General features: G+C 42.5%; 1 protein-coding gene across 1 annotated transcript in view; it reads left to right on the top strand.

Moving 5' to 3' along the window:
- clybl (citrate lyase beta like) overlaps positions 1 to 9,622 on the top strand; it is a 63,647-nt gene extending 54,025 nt beyond the window's left edge. Inside the window, 9 exon segments of the mRNA XM_051959183.1 lie at positions 465 to 566; positions 1,979 to 1,990; positions 1,992 to 2,086; positions 2,729 to 2,760; positions 2,763 to 2,795; positions 2,798 to 2,854; positions 2,857 to 2,877; positions 6,514 to 6,638; positions 7,727 to 9,622. Of these exon segments, the coding sequence (XP_051815143.1) occupies positions 465 to 566; positions 1,979 to 1,990; positions 1,992 to 2,086; positions 2,729 to 2,760; positions 2,763 to 2,795; positions 2,798 to 2,854; positions 2,857 to 2,877; positions 6,514 to 6,638; positions 7,727 to 7,822 (573 nt within the window). The 3' untranslated portion in view covers positions 7,823 to 9,622.
- The last annotated feature ends 10,926 nt before the right edge of the window (positions 9,623 to 20,548 follow it).

Below are 20,548 nucleotides of genomic sequence, written 5' to 3'. Positions count from 1 at the left end.
TCTTTTGCTCCTCTCTGTCTGTCTCTTACCCCACAGTAGATTTTTGAAAGATGGTGTCAAATCATTTACCATTGTTACTGCTGAATACTTTTTTCTGTCACTTTTAAAATTCACTCTGACAGTAACTCAGGATCTCAGATTTACCTTTCTGTCGAGTTGCCTGTCTTCTTCATTCAAATCACTAATAATGCATTTGTAAGTCCACAGAAGGTGGCAGCTGCACTACAAATTCCACAGAAGAGCAGGAAGTTGAACGAGATTCAGTCCGCCTGAACAAGATGCTTCATTTAAGATGCTTCTGAAAAGTTGCTAAAATATAGTTTGTGATTGTGTGAGTCTGATTGTACAAAGTAGCGAGAGCAAATTAATTTATTGTGATTGTTTGGCGCTTTATTGCTTCCTCCTCCCAGAAACAGTGGGTTTTGTTAATGAGTTGTGCATGAGATGGTCCCTGTGTGCTTCAGTTTGTTGACAGGTTTCAGCACAACTTGAAAGGACGGGCGCTGACAGAACCCATTCGCCTCGTCACCTTTGTGGAAACCGCTGTGGGCCTGCTCAATTTTAAGGTAAATTACAAACAAGCCCCCCCCCCCAAAAAAAAAAAAACTGCATACGTAAGACATTTTGCTGTTTGTCCATTGTTCACTTTAGATTAAAGACTGCATCAGCGAGCAGAGAACTCCACATGTCCAAAATAAAAGGGATTCAAAGCTTTCGGACTGTCCTCTCAAAATTAGCCTTTTGAGGCTTTTTCTTTTTTTTTTTTTTTTTTGTGTTTCCTTTCTCTCTGTGTCTCTGTGCCTCCATCGCTCTTCAGACATGCTGACATTTTTTAATTAGAACTGTTTTAATGTCATCATAGTGGAAAAGTTCTTAATGATATTTTGGCTAGCATCAAAGCGGTTTCTGTTATATTGCGGCACGACCTTCAGCTACATGGGGAAAAGGGCATGGTTTTGGGCATTTGGGGGAACAACCAGCTGTCATTCCTCCTTTTTGATTTGTCTTTTAGTTCTTCACTCTAATTCTGTGACAGTGGTTGTGAGTGGGTGCGTGTGTGTTCTGATGGCGGGGGGTGCCTCTGTGTGCTTTCTTGAGAACACCCTGTATTTTTTGCCCAGACTGAACCCCAGGTTACAAGCACGGAAAAAAAAAAAACTTGCTGTGGCGCAGCTAGTGGTGAAATTAATTTGGAGGCCAACAAAGCACGGAACACGTTCTTATTGTTTCACCAACAGACGATTATAGTCCTCTTTTTTTTTCTTCATTATTCTGCTTTCCTCGCTAATTATTGACGCCGGTATTCTTAGCTTTTTATTGTTGTGTTTGACGGGTTTTTTTTTGGTAGGAGCAAAGCAGTATTTTGACTTTCATTTCAGCATTTCTGGTTAAAACATGAACATAGTTGCATGTGAAATGTTTTCTTATTTGCCAAATAACCGACTTTTCCGTACTTTAATAGCTGTCGTAACACCAGTTAGCTATAAAGAAGTTTAACTGAATCAAATACCGTCTGCAACATGCAAAAATGTCATTAAATCCAAAAAGTAAAGAATACTTCAGTAGCTTAAAGCACTTCACAACTTTAGGAACTTTATAAATTCAGCTTTGACTATTAAAACATTTGAAGCTTTGAGTTTTAATACTCATCTTTTTCTTAGTTAAGTGTCTCAAACCAGAAAAGAGGCGTCTCTTAGGGCACCTGCTTGTGTTGATTTACTTTTATTTATGCTTGTGTGACTGCAGGTGGTGCATTAAGTAAGCTGATGCATGAATATCAAGCTTTATGGAAAGTAACCTGGAATTCCAATTAGGGTTTGGCACATGTGTCCATGAGTTATATCTATTTTGGAAAAAAAAAAACACGTAGTTGTTTTGTGGTGATGCTGTATTGTGCCGGTGTGTCCTGCAGTCTTTCCCCCTATGCATCTGTTTCACTCTTGTCAGCCTATATAATGCTAATATATATTCTCTCCAGGCGGTCTGTGAGGCAAATCCGGCGTCTTGCTCCAAAGGCTGGTTTCCACCATGACGGCGTGGTGTTTGGCTCTGATGACTTCTGTGCCAGCATAGGTAGCTATCGCACATTCTGCTGAAATCTGCCACAGATGCGCTGCCCTCTCCTTCTCCCTCTCAACGTCAGTAGTGTGCCAGTCTATAGATGCGGCTCATACCTCACAGAGCATTCCCATTTCCCCTGTTTTGAACAAATGATTAAAGGACTGCAGGAAAGTGGTTTTCAAATGTGGCGGTTGGTTTGTGTTGAATGTGAAGATGGTTTCCAGATGTGCGATGGAAACAAAGTGTCCTGATATAGAAAAAATAATAATGAGCAGAAGATGCATTTTCCTTTCAAGTCCAGGGTATTCTGTCAGAACACCTGAGATGCATGATTATATGTAGCTTGTGTAAAAATAAGAGTTTGAATTATTAGACTTTCGCAGTGAGTTTGTAGTCTAGCTCATAGGTTTGTTTTAAAGGAAGAAGAGTTGATAAGAAACAACCAAAAAACTCATTTTAGTATGTTCTGTACGTTCCTTTAGATGGTCAGATGAGTAAAAGCCAGATTCAGCTGTTTTGTTGATGTAAAACAATAAAGGAGGAGCAGGTTATCGACATAGTGTATATAGATTAACCTGCTCACCTCTCCCTTTATCTTGACGACATGTGACCTGCCGTGTGTGCTCTGTGTGCATCTCTGTGCTTTTTCTTTTAGGTGCACACGGACTAAGGATGCCAGGGAGCTTCTTTACGCGAGGCAGAGGTGGTTGTGACCACCAAAGCGTTCGGGCTCCAGCTATCGACCTGGTCTAAGACTACAAAGACGTAGAGGGGCTGAGACAACAGGCCAGAGAAGAGCTCTCATGGGCTTCACAGGTAAAGTCAACTTTTTCTGCATCTCAGATCTGCCCTCCAAGCCCTGACTTGAGACATCAAGTGTCTGTTCTCCTGATGCATCTCTGATTTCTGCATTCGTATGTGACACAGAGACATCATCCCCTGACGTCTCTGTTGTAAGCAGCATTCAGCAGTTCAATTTTCATCATTTTGTGTTTACAATCCTTTGCCTCTGTCTCTGTATTAGAAGATGCTGGATAAGTTTTAAATTTTGGTTGGAAAAGCGTGGGAGGTTGCAGAATGTTGGCTTTTCATTTAATATTTATATACGTTTGTTGCACATTCTAATGAAGAGCTCGTTTGAAAGTGACCATTATGTCTGCGGTTCTAAAACTAGTTGGGTTTTTTTTAATACTTTTGGTGCTGGTGAGGGAATTGTGCGAAGTGCTCTTAAAAACACGTCTGACGTTATTGTCTTCATGCTCATTTCTGCTCGAATGCAACGTGTGTGCAAGCATCATTAAGTGGGGTTATTGGGGAAAGTGTGTACTTTGTGTGTCTGCAGCAGGTAATGCTTTCAGTGTGTGTGTGTGCTTTTTGTGGTTGTAGCCACACAAGACAGGACGGTTTGTTCCAGTCATTCTTCTATCAATGCAGCAACTATATTTGCTCTGATATTTCCTCCTTGAAAACCGATGAATTCCGAATCAAATGTATTTTTCCTGTGGTGCAGATCCACATAAACTGAGGAAAATAAAAACGAGAATTTCATGACGGTGTTTTGCTCACTGTTCTGTAATGTTTGGATTCTTATTCTGAACGTGGGATTATTTTACAGACAGCATCTGACACTGGTCAGCTTTCACACTCGAAAGAAATGGGAGAAAAATAAGCGCTGGCACAAAATCGCGAAACCCTGAGCGCCACTCTTCATGCTGCACTGGTCTTGACACACACGTTACCTGCACAGCACATCATCAAATCAATTTGTAGCTTGAGCTTCTTGCTGTCTCATACAGAAAACTGCTTCCAGGTGACCTCATTTGCCACCCCGGTTCTCTGGTGCTACGTGGTTTGTGTGTGTGAGAGAGTGAGTGTTATTTTTTTCTGTTTTAGCTTTAATTTCACGTTCGCTTTTGGGTACAGTTCTGCTGCATACAGTTTTATTGTGTTAGCCTAAAAGTTCCCTCATATATTGCAGATGTGTAAATATAATCATGTTTTTTTTATGTTTGCAATTTGTTTGGATTAGATGATTTGCCAACCTTCTGTCTCTTAGCAAATAGAAATGCATCAAAGCGAAGGTTTAAAAGGTAATTGAATGGAAGCAGCTGTGTTGATGAAGTAAATGGTTAGATTTGATATGAAGAGAACCACTGAAAGCACTGGATTAGTGGCTTACAAGCCATGGCACTCTGTATAATCTTAGTTAGTAGCTATTACTGGCCGAGAGTTCTTAAGCAACAATACATTGCAGCCAAAGCCTCTACCTGTGTAGTAATTGACCTTGGCACTACCTAAGCCGTGTGCAGCACCCATTAGCACAGAAACGCAAACACCCCGCTGCTCTTTACTGGTAAGCAGGCATTGTGAGGGGCAAAATCCTACAACAGAGAGGAATGTCTTTATTTTGGATTCAATAGGATGCTTGCTTCATAAGCTCCTAGATTTATGTGCTGTATATTGTGTGTCCGTAAATGATCCCTTCCAAAATGTTTGCCTCCCAGAAATAGCAAACGGTTTCCAGAGACTCCCTGCTTTTTAGGGACGGCCAGACATTCACTTCGCATCCCCAGGACCGCCTGGCCATCATTCGCCTGAGAGGCACTTTGCTAAAATAGCACCCTCCATGAGATGTCGGCAACCAACATGGCAGGCCGGGATTGGCTGAAGGGCTTGAATGATGTATTTTGGGAGAGCCATGGGTTGTAACTGAGGCTACCTGAGTCACCAGTCTGTTCCTTTCGCTCGCGTCAATTCTCCCCCTGTCCTAAAACAACCACGCACTACGGCTGACGGACAAAGAGCGCTCCTCGGTAGCAGTACGGTTAAGCCTGCCAGTTCCAGTGTGGAAACAGACTCCCGTCTTCTGCCAGAAGTAAACAGGGTGGCATGAGGAGGGACTGTACACTCGTCTTGGCCTCACTCCTGATAGAAGGCAGCGTAATAGCTCACACATACACACATGTAGGATGCTGCACAGCACACTTGGCATTGTATTACATTCTACTTTTTCCATTTAAACGCTGCAGACAGTTGTTCACGGGTGCTAAAACATGCACAGACAAACCCACATCTCCAGCATGGCCTGGGGAGTCCTCAGGCTGTTTCTTCAACAGAAAATGTGTCATTACAGTCCCTCTGCTGCACACAACAAACACACATCAGCAGCCATTAGCGTTTTGCAAAGACACACAAACTAGCTTCAGAATGCATTTTCTATTAGGTACACTTTCCCCTATGGTGACTGTTTATTATCAGCAGCAATTTGTGAATTATGCTCGCTCATAAGTAATTGTTTCAGCATTTAACTACAGTGTGTTGATTGTGTGACTGCTGTGTGTTTTTCTGAGGTTAACTAGGGTGAACGGAGCTAGATGAAGGGAGTGGGTTTCTCTCCTCCCCTTTTCCTCTCTCCTGCCCTCACCTCTCCTCCTCCTTCTCCCCTCCTCGCCTTTCCTCCACTCACTCCTGGGCTAAAAAAATTTTTTTCCCTTCTTGCCGGTGCAGCCCGCCCGCTCGGCCACCTTGAAGGATTTGTTGTTGGCGACAGAGCTAAGCCCTAAAGTGTCGAGTTCCTGCTGGCTGCCGCTGAGCTGCCGTTCTCACCAGACAGTTTCATAACCTTAACTTATCACTACAAGTTTGATCTGCAAATGTACACGGGATTATGTCTGTGGTGTTCACCCATATTTAACTGAGAGGGAGTGGGAGCAGAAAGGTGGAGGGGATTGTGGCAGATGGAGCCTAAATTCCATGTTAGGCTGCTGTATCAGTTGTTCACTGTCATTGTCATCCAGTAGAGAAGGTCTTCTTGATTAGTTCAGAATATTTTTTGAGTAAGGAGGCGTGAAAAATTTGGGTTGTATGATTTTAAATGTAATATTTGCATTTATCTATTCTGTGTGATTTTCCTGTGAATTTCCAGGGATTTTTCTGTGTCTGCTGAGGCTCTGCCAGTCTTACACACCGCTTTTTCGTGATTCATTTGTAACAGAATAAAGTGAACTTGTGCATTCAGTGAAGTTTCTGCAAGCAGACAGAAGGCACTTAATATCCGACTTGATGCACAGCATCCTCTGGTCCGGTGCTAGACCTCTGACTCACCTCAGAGTCATACAACATACTGACACATGCACATTTTAGTCTCCTGTATTCCTGCTTCTCCTCTTTTCAATGCCTCTCTGTTTTGTTCCTCCCAGCTACAATCCCTCCCAATTCTCCTTTTCTATCTTGTTCTGTGCAGCAGTTTCCATTTAAAAAAAAAGATATTTCTCTTGTTATAATGCAAAGGAACGCAAACTGTGTTATTGATAGTTTTGTGCAAAATAAAAGCATTGTTTTTTTTTTGTCTTTGCACAAATAATTCTTCTGTTTAATTTTATTTCAAGCCGCAGAGAGCCTGCTGTTATAATTAGAACATTTAATTTTCTGTGTGTGTGTGTTTTTGTGCAGGTAAGCAGGTTATCCACCCAGGGCAGATCCAAGCTGTGCAGGAGGAGTTCTCCCCGAGTCAGGAGAGGGTCCAGTGGGCCAAGGAGCTCATTGCTGCTTTTGACCAGCATCAGAAGGAGGGAAAGGTAATGTATCTGCTGAAGGTAAAATCAGATTTTTTTTTATTCTAGAGTTTGAAAAGTAATTTTAATTTCTGTGTAATGGCAGTGTCTTGATTGAAAGTTACTGACAATTCAAATGGAAAAATAATTTCCACTGAAATTAATAGTTTGTCGTTTTATATGCCTGCAATGTCACTTTCAATGAAAACTCAGAATGTACAGATGGCTCATAGTTAAAGCTTATTTTTCTTAATTAGTTTTTTTTGCTCAGGTCTCTTCTGGGATATTTGCAACCTCATTTGTCATTTTAATTCTTAAATAGAAAAATGTATTTCACTGAAATCAGTTTGAAAATAAACTCACTTTGCAAAATATTTCTATTTAAAAAAATGATATCCAGAACTTCCTGAATTTTCCTCGTCCAGCTTGGTGAAATGTCCGTGCTGACTGCGTGTCTCAGATGACGGGGGTCTTTCTCTGCTCTGACACTCAGGCTGATCCTTTGTGTATCCTCTCACACACCTCCGTAGTTCCAGAGAATACATACTGTACACCCCTGGGTGACTCTCACAGACAACATAGGAGAGTGGGGGGAGTTGAGGCCAATTAAGTGTACAATATTATTGTTCCTAATTTAGTGCTTGGTTGGATCCTGTGTGTTGAGCTCTGTGGGCTATCCGCTGAGGTAATACACAATCTGCCCACACCTCTTCTCCCTGCCAGGGCTGCTCCTACTAAGCATCGCCCGAGGGATTCATATCCTACCCATCCCTCTGCCGTCAAATGCATGTGTGTTTTTCTCTGTGTGTGTGTGTGTGTGTGTGTAATGGTTTGAACGGTGAGCAGGGTTAGTGTCTTTGTCTTGACAGGTGCTTGCTTTTCGTGATTTTTACACAAAATCAAATATCCTGACTTGTTTTTCCTGGAGTTTTTTTTTCCCCAAGCCAACATGTTTACCTGACACATCAATCCACATTTTGTTTTCTAATGGTGTTGCTTTTATTTATTTTTTGAATAGTTTTTAATATGTACGACCGTATCGGATGCTCTCGTTCTGTACTTCTGCTCTAATGCTTCTCCTCTGGCTTTTCTTGTGTTGCTAACCTGTTCAGGGTGCTTTCACCTTCCGTGGCAGCATGATTGACATGCCCTCGCTGAAGCAGGCTCAGAACATCGTAACGCTCTCTGCCGCGGTGCCGCAGAAGTAACACAAGTGGGGAGAAGAAATGGGAGGAACCACACAACTGAACCCTGACAGGAGAGGTCAAAGGAAACGGGGGAACGTTGCAGGTCTCAATAGAAGGAAACGACGCTTCAAAAACTTTTTCTTGTCACACCGCCTGACATTCAAGTACGGTGGACTCTATAGGTTTTAATTCATGTCTTTAATAATATTTTGATTAAATCCAGTTGATTGATGTGGCTGCTGAGTTCCGGCTCCCACTTGGACTGTGTCTTCAGATATTTTGAACAATACAAACTCTGCACAAAGCGAGTGTCAGCGGCATTTGCCTCCTGAAACCAGCTGAAGGATTACTGCCCTGTGTGGCTTTCTTTCCTGGCATGCTCTGCAGTGTGTGCACCACCATCATGTCATTCTCCAGAGTGTCTGTGCCCCAGCCTCCCATCTCTCCCAGGTCATGATGAATGCTCTCCATCTCCACGGTCCAGACAGCTGGGCGAAAGGGTAAACAAACACAACAAGCCGCTGTTGTGGATCTATTCAGTGGGCCCCAGTCTTCCAGTCAGGCCTCAGCCCCCCGCTCAGGGCCCGACACACAAACATCAAAGTCCTGCTTCCTTAGAGAAAAAACACAGATTGAAGCGCGTAAACCGGTGATTTAGCTCTTTCTTTTTTTGTGTGTATGTGCCATTCTGCTTAGTGAAGGCATCTCTCTGTGGCTGCTGGTGTGTTGATGGAGGAGGCGTGTGGCATCGTACACACCATGACCTGCACCAGAAACCACAACAAAACGCACACATTGCTCACAAGCTGCAGCAGCGTTCTCAAACTCGTCTCTCATTTAACGCAACATTAAGGCGACCCGAGTTCACAACAACGGCGCAGCTCGAAAAATGAACTTCTTAATGAGTTCAGTAAAGAAGTTTGTTGTCTTGTCACAAATGACAGCACAAAGGGGCTTTGTGGAGCACTTGTCCACATCTGACTTGCAGAGACAGTGAAGTGGGTGTGATGTTGGAATGAGACAGATTAGTGGCCATGTTGCTCCAGCAGACCAGGACCGAGGCTTTGTCTCTCTGACTGTGGATGGGAGGATAATTGGGGGGGTGTTGAATGGTTAATAGTGCCATTGGTGACCATGGTAATGAAAGGCGCCATACCTCCTCTACCCCACCTCACCCAATCTCTCTCTCTCTCCCTCTCTCTCTCTCTTACTGTATGATCTATTGTGTCTGGGGCAGGGCTGGTGTCTGTGCCAGGCCAGGCCAGACAAAAAAGATCGAAACCACTCCTGCGTCCAGCCAAAAGACCCGAACAGTAAGCTGTCTCTTTGGCATTTGGCCACATATTTCCTTCACCCCGGTTCGCTTTTTTTCTGTGGTGAACACACATTCGGCTTGTTTGTTTGTTTTCCCCACAGTCTACTATTATACCCAGAGGTTGGTGGACAAAACTGCAATTATGTCCGACTTCAATTAGGTAAATTCAGAAATATTATTTGGGGTAGAGCTCTTTTGTGAGATCTTCAAAATGGACGACTGCAGTGGTGAACTTGGATGACACAGATTGTGTAGAGATGCATCTTTAACTTGCATTATTATTATTATTATTATTAGATTGTGAGTAGCCTGTGCTGATTGCTTTAATTAAGCTATATATTTTGTTTGTTTGGTCAAATTTTAAAATGCTTTACTGTGACTTTTTCAACTTTTATTCATTTTTTTGCAGCGAATTATTGTTGCAATTCAGGAAATTTAGTAGCACCTTTGAATCTTGTGTGATTTAGTTACAGTAAGATGAAAAATAAAGAGATTTCCTAACAGTTTGACGGTGTCACCTCATAGTTTTTTAAATGCTGGATTCTGTACATTAAAATTAAATCAAGATGCCTGTGCTCTAGTCTGTATTTGTGTTTGAATTAAAACATGTTGAGCATCTGAAACAGCCTTGACAGTCCCCATTCAGAGTACAGTAGAGCTGCATGAAAGCCCACAAAAAGTCAGTCGCAGCCAGTTTGACATGGCCGTGAATACAAAAGCGCCAAAGAACTCAACGCAGGCTAACAAAGTGACTTCTTAGTGGTGAAGGAGATCGGTCTGATGAGACAACTTGGCTTTTTCCGAGCTGTTCTCGCCAACAGGTGTCCCCACAGACAGGAAGGAGGATCTCAAAGCAGAGGAAGCAGCACGGGGCTTCATGCAGAGAGAAAGCTGGGAGAGAAAAAAGGGGGCACCTCTTCTGAGGATGATCAGGAAATTATTTGAGCAGTTTATATTCCAACAAAGCACAACATCCTCTGAGGGCTTACGTGCCACATATATTATCATGTTTTCGTTCCACCCAGTAATCCTGCTCTTATTTTCACTCACACCCACCACGTTTCCAACCTCCCCCCACTCACTCCGTTTAGAAAAAAAAATGGTGAAACAAACTATTATTGGGCTCATTTTTTTGGCTTTGTAATTTTACAATTCAATAACATTTGGGAGAAGGAGAGAAAAGAAAAGATTTCAGTGACATCTCTGTAGATTAGAGGAATGCTTCCCTGTCTGCCTCTGCTGTGTAATTCTACATGACATTTCTATTATGTGTGGAACTGATAAAATCTTCCCAGTTCGCGCAGCAGTTTTATTTAAATACATCTCTCCGGTATTCCCTGAGAGATTAAATTACAATTAACACGATTATAACCTCACAAAAATTGTGACGGGAATCAATTAGGCTGCGAGCAGTATTTCATAGCCCGGTAATGTGTTGGTGGAGATTGCTTTCATAAATAATGAGGGACAGCGCAGGCGGGGAAAATGCATGTATGCAAAACACTGTCAGAGGAAAATTAAAACGAAATGTTTTACATATTTTTCCATTAATCTAAATGGGACCCGTGTGGCAAAGATAGTTTTATTCTAATTCCCCGCCCGGGGATGCCCAAATAATGACTTGATGTTTTAATAGACTTCTAATGACAATATATGACAAACTAATTGCTGCAAAAAGATTATTCTAAAGCAATAAAATACCTCGTTATTGTGGCTGCTGCACAGTTTGAGAAGTGTGAAGCTATCAGGAGGGGGAAAAGGGGCTGAAAATATAGCGTGCTCAGAGCTGATCAACATAAAGCGTTTGCTTTCAGATAATTAACACTGTTTCAGTTTTTAGGGATGTTGTTTAAAGAAATGAAGGAGATTTTCAAAGTGACTAGAAAAGGCCATCTTCTGAAAGTGTGACGGAACTCTTTCATTTTTGTTGTCTATTACAGCCCTCAGGCAAACGACAAAATATTTTTCCTTCTCAATTATTGCTTTAAAAATAATTAAAGGGCCTTAATTTTAAAAAGAAGAAAATGCACTTTGTTCTTAGATAAGCGTTTTGGCTTTGCAAATTTTTTAAAATAATTTAGCTGGAAGACAACTGATTATCCAACCTGTTCTTTTTTTGAAACGTCATTTGTGAGTAAAATGTAATTTTTGTTTTTTCTTAATCTTGACTTATCTGTCTTGTTTAGGTCGTTTTCTGTTGACTCCTGACTGCACCTTTTATTTATTCCTGCTTTATTCTTTGGATAAACGCTTCTTTGACATCCTCCACTGATTTTCTTTTTCCTTGTCAGTTTCTAGCAGAAGCTTTTTATTTATTTCCTCCGCTGCAGACATGTTGTGCCTCATTTTTCCTCCTGTGCGTTTGCCTGATAGGAAATTCGGCGCGGCCTGTCCGTCATGTGGCACATGTGGACCATTACTAACTTCATTTGAGGAGAGCTTTTGTCTGAGAGTCCGAGGAGACGGAGCGGCGAGGCAGGAACCACAATCAGAGATATTAACGCCCAACTTTACTACTTTATCCCCATCGTGACAATCTTTGTGGATGCAGTGCGTCTGAACATACCCAAAGAAGAGCCTAAAACACATTTTAAAATATATTCTTTAAATAAATCTAGCACATAGTTTATTTTGTTCTTATTGGTGATGTTTTTTTCTAACTTTTTTGGGTCAGCTTTGGAGAACATTTAACCCCTAATACCTACATTTTTGTGCAGCAGCTACACCTCACCTGCTCTCCATCGCTCCTAAAGGTGATGGCGAGGGGGAGGTGTCTGTTTACCAAAGTCGTCCAGGCCTCTGAAGGCCCTCACCGTGCTTTCTTTTGGGTTTCCCTCGAAATCCAGACTGTCCAGTGCGCGTTTACCTGTCAAGCTAATATGATCTGCTGTTGGTAAAGCAAAAATAATGCAGTTTATGAACAGAAATCAAGCAAAGCTCAGCTTGGCACCTCAGATCCTCACTGAGAAAGATGCTCAGCTGCGGTTAAATTCTAGTCCAAATCTTTTATTGTACAGGAAGGTGAGAACATCTCTAGGTGACTTTACCTTCCTCCACAGCCCTCATCTCGGCCTGACTCCCCCCTTTTTAGACTCACTTCTTCTTAACGGGCCCTGATCAAAGGCTTGACCGCCCCGACGGAGACCACCAAAAAAAAAAATAAAAAAACCGTCTTTGTCTGCTGTTGCCAGGAGTGAGGAGGAAGGGTGTCGCGGGGGGGGGGAGGGGGAGGAGGGGTGGCATGGTAATGAGACTCGTTACAGGGGCACAAAAAGTCTCTGCAACTTTTCTGCGTTTTTTTTCTACCTCTAGTTTCCATCTGTCGTCACATTTTGACCGTTTTAAGTTTCCTTCAAATTCACTGAAGCCAGAGTTCATTATATTTTATATTTAAGGTGGATAATCAAGAGGCTGTTCATATTTTACGGATTGTGCGCAAACAAGAAGCTGCCACGTCTTCTCAGTATGTTTATTTAAAATGATCACGTTTAATTTGTCACTTCTTTTGCAGATCTCGCTGCATTTTTGGCTCATATTCCTTCCATTTTACGCACATATTGGATAACGTCCCCACTTGTACTAACTGATGGACCTGTAGCTTTCCTACTGAGACTGGAAATATTTTTTCCTGCTTCTTGTTTCTTTTTCTTTGTTGTCTCCAGAGTAGACAGACCAGTAGAAAGTTTACGTGACCGACGCAGACAGTTTATGGACGCAAAGAAGCAACAGCACTCCATAAAACCAACAGTTCAGACGGAGGACAGGAATCAAGTTTGACACCTGCCTCCAACAACACCAAAATGACACATTTACGTTTCGCTGAAAATTCTTAGAAATAGAATTCTCTCGTAAAAAATATTTTTTTGCCAAACACCATTCTAACTTTTCTGGTAAAAAGGAAAAAAAAAAGTCTGATGCGCACCTCCCCCTGTGATTCTGCTTTTCTTTGTTCCAAACTGTTTACCTGCGTGATCTCAATATGTGAGCATCCTCTAGAAACGCTTTTACAGTGGCTTCATCGAACCATGGGGCCAAATCGGTGCAACACGTCAGATGACTGCTGGAGCATTTAGAACCTAAAAGCTGCGCGTAAAACGGTGTGTCCACCAGCAGGCTTCAGAATTCGAAGTTTCAAAACCAAATATTAAATTCCTGCCAACTTGAATCAGCGTTTACTCCGCTGTTGGGTTAAGTTTTATCAACACTTTGGCACATTTAAAGCTCCATAAACGCTTCAACGCACCAAATCCGGCGATATAATTCCCCATTTCTCTGCTCAAACGAAAAAAAAAACAAGCTTTTTTTATTTTTCGCACCGGCCTCCCCCTCCTTCCTCCCCCTCTCCTCTCTCCTTTTTCTCTCTCTGTGCCGTTGAGCAGGTGGAGGCCGCGCACCTGCACACACAGCTGCGCGCACCTTGTTATTGCCGCCGCTGCTTGACGCACAGATGAGCGCAGCGCACGGCCGAACAACACAATTCCCGACAATATAAAGCTCTCTGGTGCCACAGTTCTTAGCCTCAGCGTGTTTCACTTCATTTTTGTGGAAGGGAAACCAAAACATGTACTCTCTCTAGGAACGAGATATCTATAAAGACATTCTAAGTAAATAAAAGCAAGCAGATAAAATGGATTTTTAAAGCTCGTTCATTTGTTTTAGTGAAGCTTTTATGGGGAAATGCTGTATTTAGCTGCGTCTATCTCTTGTTTGCCATGCTCCGGACTTCAACATGACACCACCTAATCCAATTAAACACGATAACCCTGGACTCACGTATTATTCTCCTCTTTTTTTCCCTTCGAGTTGCTGACAAGCACTCTTGGTTTTGTGTGAAAGAGAGAGTCAAGAGCCCTCTCTTAATCCCGGGCACGACTAGAAGTGATTGAAAAGTGAAAGAAACCCCTCATTGGTCCTCGAGCTGGATGGTTGTTTTCTTTGTCCAGTACTGTGGCTTTTTGTTCACTACGGTCATCACGCATAGCAGCTCCTTTTTAATGCAGCTCTTTAAGGGGGAATCACGTTTGTTGAGCTGGTGGCAGTTATTAGTTTGTAGCAGAGAAGATTAGAAACAAAACGAATATATGTAAGAAACGTCTTGTTAAATGGGTTAGAAGTGGTTGTAATCCAAACAGGCTACTAATTGGGATTTAGAAAACATTTATAGACATTTAAAGGGCGCCTAATTAGTCTTTTGTTTAAGCAGATTAAGGCTTGTGATAAAAAATGACAGACAACATTCAGCCCCTTTTCTTTTTTCCTCCAACTTGTAACCTTCATGAGGTGCAACTTCTGGGATAAATGTCCATTTTCTCTCCAGTGAGACACATCTGGAAAAGAAAAGTTAGACAGCAGCTTTAATAAAAACAATACAAATAGTCATTAAAAATCCTAAAATAAACGAAATTTAACTTCCACTTTGCTTGAAGAGGTTTATTCACTTAAATTCTGATCATTATTATTAATATTCTTTATTATTTTAACACTTTTTCTTGGAGAAAAAGGCGACATGATTCCATTACGCACGAGCCGGAATAACATATTGTAGGTGTTGCAAAATGACAGGTAATTGACATTAATCCGCTCTCTCTGAGACTCAGGGGGGATCTAAAGTAAATGGGGATACGGTTAATGAAGCACCACTTGCCCTTTGAATCTCGTTCACAGTGTGCAGCGGGTGGAAGTTTGAAGAAACTTCATTCGTTTAACGCACTTCTTCAGACGCGCGTCATAAAATCTAATGAGTTGATACGTGGCTGATTGCGCAACAATTAATACGTTAGAAATTAAAAATTAAAGTCCATTTGGAGCGGATTCTGTTGCATTTAAATCACACCAGAATAAAAAGCTGGATCAGCTGCAGCTCACCTTTCTTTCCTCAAGTGATGAGTCAGTTTATTGCGCTTTTTTATGCGACATCTCAGAGGTGTCGTGGAAATTGATGCCCTAATAACGCGCCATTACAATACCATTCCGCTTTTTCCTGCTCGTTATTATGCTTATTAGAATTCATATTGGGAGTTTTCCCCATAGGAGCTGTGACAGACAGACAGAGGCCAGGTGAGCGGGGCTACGTTTCCAGTGGAAGGATTCGCACCTCTTCTCCTCATGCGCACGCCGCTCCGTGCTACAGGGGCCCGCTTAATGAGGGCACCTATGGGGGCCCTCCTGGATGGAGAAGTGGCCTAACCTCGCCACGGCCGGTCAGAATTGAAGCGCTCGACACCTGCGCGTCACCCCCTCTCTCCCCTCCCTCCCACCCGGGGGCACGCAGCGCCTGCCACAAGCGAGAGTTCAGACTCTGCGCGCAACTTTTTTGACAACGATAATGATGTGCATGGCGATGCTGAAAATCTAAGGAGGGGCTTTAAGTAGGGAAATAAGGACTCTTCTGGTCTGTTACGGGGTAAAGGAAGGAGGTGAAGGAGGGAGCTTTGCATTCTCCTCAGGACCAATTCACTTCTGATGGAAAAGCACCACTCTGCAGCCTCCCACTGAAGTGATGAATACATAATCTGCTCTTCTCACAGTCCAGAGGGAAACCAGTGTCTACTATAAAACTCCAGAATAAGTCATGCATTTAAACACTGGATAATTATCTCACATTATGTGATTAAAATAAACCCACTGTGAGAGTTACAGGTTGCTCTTTTTTAAACATTTCTTGCTGAACTATCAGTCATGTTAATAAAATACCATCATCTCTCAAGGTTTGTGTCACTAAGATGGATAAGCTTTGATGGTTTGTGAGATATACTGTCATTTACCATAGCAAGTGTCTGCGAGGGGCCAAAAGGTCCCCGTCCCCAATGGAGCTGGCCTAATTATACAATTAGTCTTGTGATTGGGACAGTCCACAGCTAAGTATCCTGTGGGACAAGCAGACACATTATGGCTGTCATCAGTATCTTCACAGCAAGTAGAAGAGCCACTAAGTGCACCGTTAATGTCCTTAGATGAGACTGAGGGGGCTGTTGTTTCATTCTTAAACTGAATTTCTTAAAGCTAAACATCGACTCCACCATACAAAGCAAAGTGGAAAGGTTATAGAGCATGGAGAGCTGTCGAAGCTGCTTCTTGGACACCATTAATACCATAGGTCATCTTGGTATTCAATCGTTCATGTCTTAAGCCTCGTCTGGGGCCTCAACAGACGAAAACCAAGATCTCTTTGAAGCCCCCGGGTCAGATGGAGACCCTCATATCTCAATCTCATTGCCTATCCAGCCATATTTCCTTTCTGGCTTATCCCCTGGTCAGTTGGAAACATCAAGACACCACATTTTCTTCTGCACCATTCACAGCCATATCTGTCTCTGCCAAACCCAAGTCTGCCTAAAGCGAATGGGTGTGAGGCCTTGTGATGTTTGGGGATCCATGCGGACATCTCCATGAAGCCAGAGGGAGGTCCTGGCACTGTGTGGTGGAGGAGGCAGTGGTGGCTCCACACTGGACGCTTTGCTGCTGCTGCTCTGGCTTATCACTTTGGATTAGAGCTCCTACAGTGAGCCTAGAAGCTCAGGATGATTGGTAACCAACTTCACCAGTTCGCCCACGATGAAGATACAGTGGCTCGAGAAACTCAGATGTTGGGAGCAGGAGTCTTATCTGTTCTTGGCACAGATCGCTCCTTGTCTTTCGTTTTATTAACGGGACTGTGTCTTGAGTTGCTCGTGTTCCGTCTCTCCTTATCTGGACACAACCCTCCTTCCTTCCTTCCTCCTCTCATTTCCAAGGATGCCCCTTCTCGCCTCTCCCCAGCTGCGATAGAGTGATTTCCCCCTCTCTAAATGCTGACCTTTTCTGCAATTAAACCAGATGCATTCAGGGCCAGCTGTCTGATGTTGCAGGCGTGATAGTCCTGCACAAATCTGATCCTGATACCAATCTCTGCCCACAATGGAGAGGCTGGAATAAAACTGGTGGACTGGCACTACGCTTCTGCAATCATCTCGATCAATCATAAGTTTTAAGCAATGTAAAGATACAAAGGAAGAGAGATACATGGATTTAAATTTGATTATCAGGGACTGTGGTGGTGAAAGTAATCTTATTTGAGAAGAGGCCTCAAATGCCTGTTTGCCCCAGGTCAGTGTAGAAGTGGAAGCACATCCACAACAACTGGTAAAAAGGCTGGCTGTAGTGTGCAGTTTGGTGCTCAAATCAAACCAATTTTTATTTGTTTCTTCTAAAATCTACTTCTAGCTGCAACATATTAAAGTCACACATGATGCTCTTCATGTGCCAGAGATGAAGCGGTTTCTTTTAGTTCCATCTAGTATGCTGTAAGCAGTATCATCCCCGAGCACGAATCAAAAATATCCTTCGCTAAAAAGTCCATCTGGTTCCCTTTGATTGAGTGTATAGTTCATCATTTTCCCTCCACCCGCTCATCCCTACTTTCCAAGTACGCTGAAGCCTACATCCTGCATTTAGAGGCTTTTAGGAAAGCCCTGTCATTCAATAAGAGACTACTGGGGCAGCATGCTCACGCTTATCTGCACTTTAGTTTCTACTTTCTGGCCGGTGGGCTATATGAGGGCCAGGTAGCAGGGCCTGGCTCATGCGGTTGTCCGTGGACGACCTTGCTCTCCTCACCTACTGCCTTGGAGTGGCTCCCAGTCCTGGGATGGGGCTTTTGGACCAGCACCAAGTCTCTACCCCCACAGATGTTACTGAGCCACCAGATATTATGTCAGTTTCTGAGTGATGCATCACGCTCTTCCAAAATAGCAGTGCACGACTGAAAGTAGCCATGATGCATGTGACAACGTAGCAAATCAGTTAAGTAACCTCAGTCCCTGAAAAGATTTAGTTAAAATGTTATAATTATGCCTCGACTGGTGTTGCAATGATCTTTCATGTCAGAGATGATCTGCTTTTTATAGCACAACGTAGAGAGGAAAGTGCAGTGGTTATCAAACAAGAGGTTTCTTTTTTCATACATTTCAATAAAAAATACTTTTTCCTTTTTGTTGAAAATATACCACATATAATTGGTATTGTTTAATTGATTATAACCCACATTTTATGTCTAAGATTGCAAGTATTTAGACAGCTACTGTACTTAAATGATAAAATTGCCTCATGGCACCTGTTCTTGTAATTTGAAACATGTTACTGTTCATTTTGCTTTCTCTGCCCTCTTTTACTTTTTCTTTTTCCTTTTTCTGACACCGAAAACACAAATTAATTACAGGATGATTGCTGAGTGTTTGTGTTTTTGGAGCAGCATGTTTGGCTTTGAAACGTTCTAATAAGGCCCTTTTTAAATTGATTGATGAAAACAGAAGAACAGTGATAAGCTGTTGTGACTGCTGGTATTCTTGGTGCCACTTAGCTGGAAAGTTGGAAAGGAGCTGCAAAGGACAGAGTGTAAATGTCAGAAGAATGAAGCAATTTCTTTCACAGCACTCAGAGCACTACTGAGGTTCTGATTATATGTAATAGTGCAGCCTGAAGGGAATGCTGCATGATGCCTTCAGGTTTCTGCAGAATAGGCCAAACAATACATTTTTTGTCATTAATAAATACAAAAATGATGATGTGCTCACTGGGTAATTGATTTAATGAAGTTCATATGAAACTAAAACCAAGTACAGGTCAGTTAGTAACCCCCCGGCGCGCTCATTGTCAGATGTTTAACTCCCACACTCCTTTGGGAAAGACATCGGGGCTAAAAGGTGAAACCACAGCTGCTGAAGTTGGGCAGGAGAGGAGCGACATTCCCTCTGCAGACGTTCGACAGCCCGAGTGTAAAAACCCCGACAAAGAATGTTCAGTTTCCCCCCTTCGCGTTCACCATCCGCAATTCAGGGAGGACAGAGTCCTTCCTCCAAAAACGCTCAAGTTTTTAGTTGTTCCTTCAGCCTGCTGCTCATTTGTCCCTTGCAGACTGGAAGTGCGTGTACTGTAGCAAAAACTACACTGACTGTTCTCCAGAGCAGAATAAAAGCTGAGCTTTGCTCCGGCTGGAAGAAAAAGGGGAAAAAATCAGCTGCGAAGAGGAAGTCTTGGTGTTTGGAGTCTCCAGTTAACCGAGAAAAGCAACAGCAACTAGGCTGCTTGTTTTCTGACTTGAAACTTAAGACAGTTAACCAGCTAGGGAGCTTTAAAAAAAAAAAAGTTGGCAAAACGCCTGGATGGCAAATATGTGGCCATTAAACCGGAGTGTTTGTGAGATAAAAGGAAAAATGTGACACTTTGATAAAGTTTGTGCAGACGCACAGGTGTAAATCTGACGCAAAGACACGCTTTATTATGGCCTGTTGAGACACTGAATGCACTAGTTATGAGATAAAAACATCAGATCCCATCAATACCAGGCTATATGGAGAAAAAATAACTTGGTTATTAAATCAAAGCTCTTGTTTTGCTTGTAGCCTAATTTATACAGAAGGTGGAAAACAAATGCATCAAAATCTAGAGTTCTTTTAATTCTTAATTACCCAGCATTAAACAACTAACAATTATCTATTGCAGGATGTTTGATTGGAACAGGTATTAAATTGTCCTTTTGCTTCACTACATGGATATGAACGTTTCACATAAATAATTTACTATAAAATACCATCAGGTTTTCTACGTGTCAGATTGATTTACGCAGGCTCATTATTCCTATTTTATTTCCAGGGATCTTCATTTTACTGCGTCCCTCACTTCTTCGTATTCACTTGTCACATTTGGGAGCAGGAGATGTGGGATTTAATTTTGGAGCTGAGCGAAAACGGGGCCAAAGCTGTCACAAGGTGCTGCTGTTCTGCTGGTTATGTTTCCTGGATGAGGGTGGGGGTGTGAAGAGGTGCTGCCTGCGTCTCCACACCTGCTTTCCAAAAAAAATCTAAAATACATTCAATCACAATTCATTCAGAATATTAAATGGAGGTATGGAATTGTTTTTTATTCACCTTTTTCTGCTTTCTCCTGCCTCTCCTCTAAATCCACAAAAAAGAAAAAGAAAAAGGTGAGCCAGGCACACTGCCGTTTCCAGGGCGCAGGTGCTCGGATCAAATGACCTGCGTTCTGGAGCGGACACTCTTAACTTTTGTGCCCAAAATGATCACTTCACACATGCAATTTTCGTGAGCATTGTGCCGACGGTATTCAGGAGATGGATAATGCTTGTAAAGTCTGACAAGACGGCATTTGTTTTGGTTCTACGCTCGTCTGAGAAATTATCGCTCAACCCCTTTAAAGGGCGCAATTGAGAAGCAGCGGCGTTCTCACTGCGACTTTTCGCTTTGTCCTCCCCAAAGTGGCGTCTGCATGTCTGACTCTGCCAGTTACTGATTTGCAGGCAGTATGTTAAGGTGGCCCATGTAAGTGATTTCCACGGACATCCCACTAAAGGAGAACAAATCGCTGACAAAGGCGCGCCTTTCCCATTCAGCAGCGTCGTTAGGACAACCAAAAAGTATTCCTCAGATAATAAGTTC

This window comes from Acanthochromis polyacanthus, chromosome 14 (assembly GCF_021347895.1).
Source record: "Acanthochromis polyacanthus isolate Apoly-LR-REF ecotype Palm Island chromosome 14, KAUST_Apoly_ChrSc, whole genome shotgun sequence".
Lineage (NCBI taxonomy): Eukaryota > Metazoa > Chordata > Actinopteri > Pomacentridae > Acanthochromis > Acanthochromis polyacanthus.
Note: the sequence above shows the minus strand (reverse complement) of the source record. Positions and strands in the feature narration are given on the sequence as shown.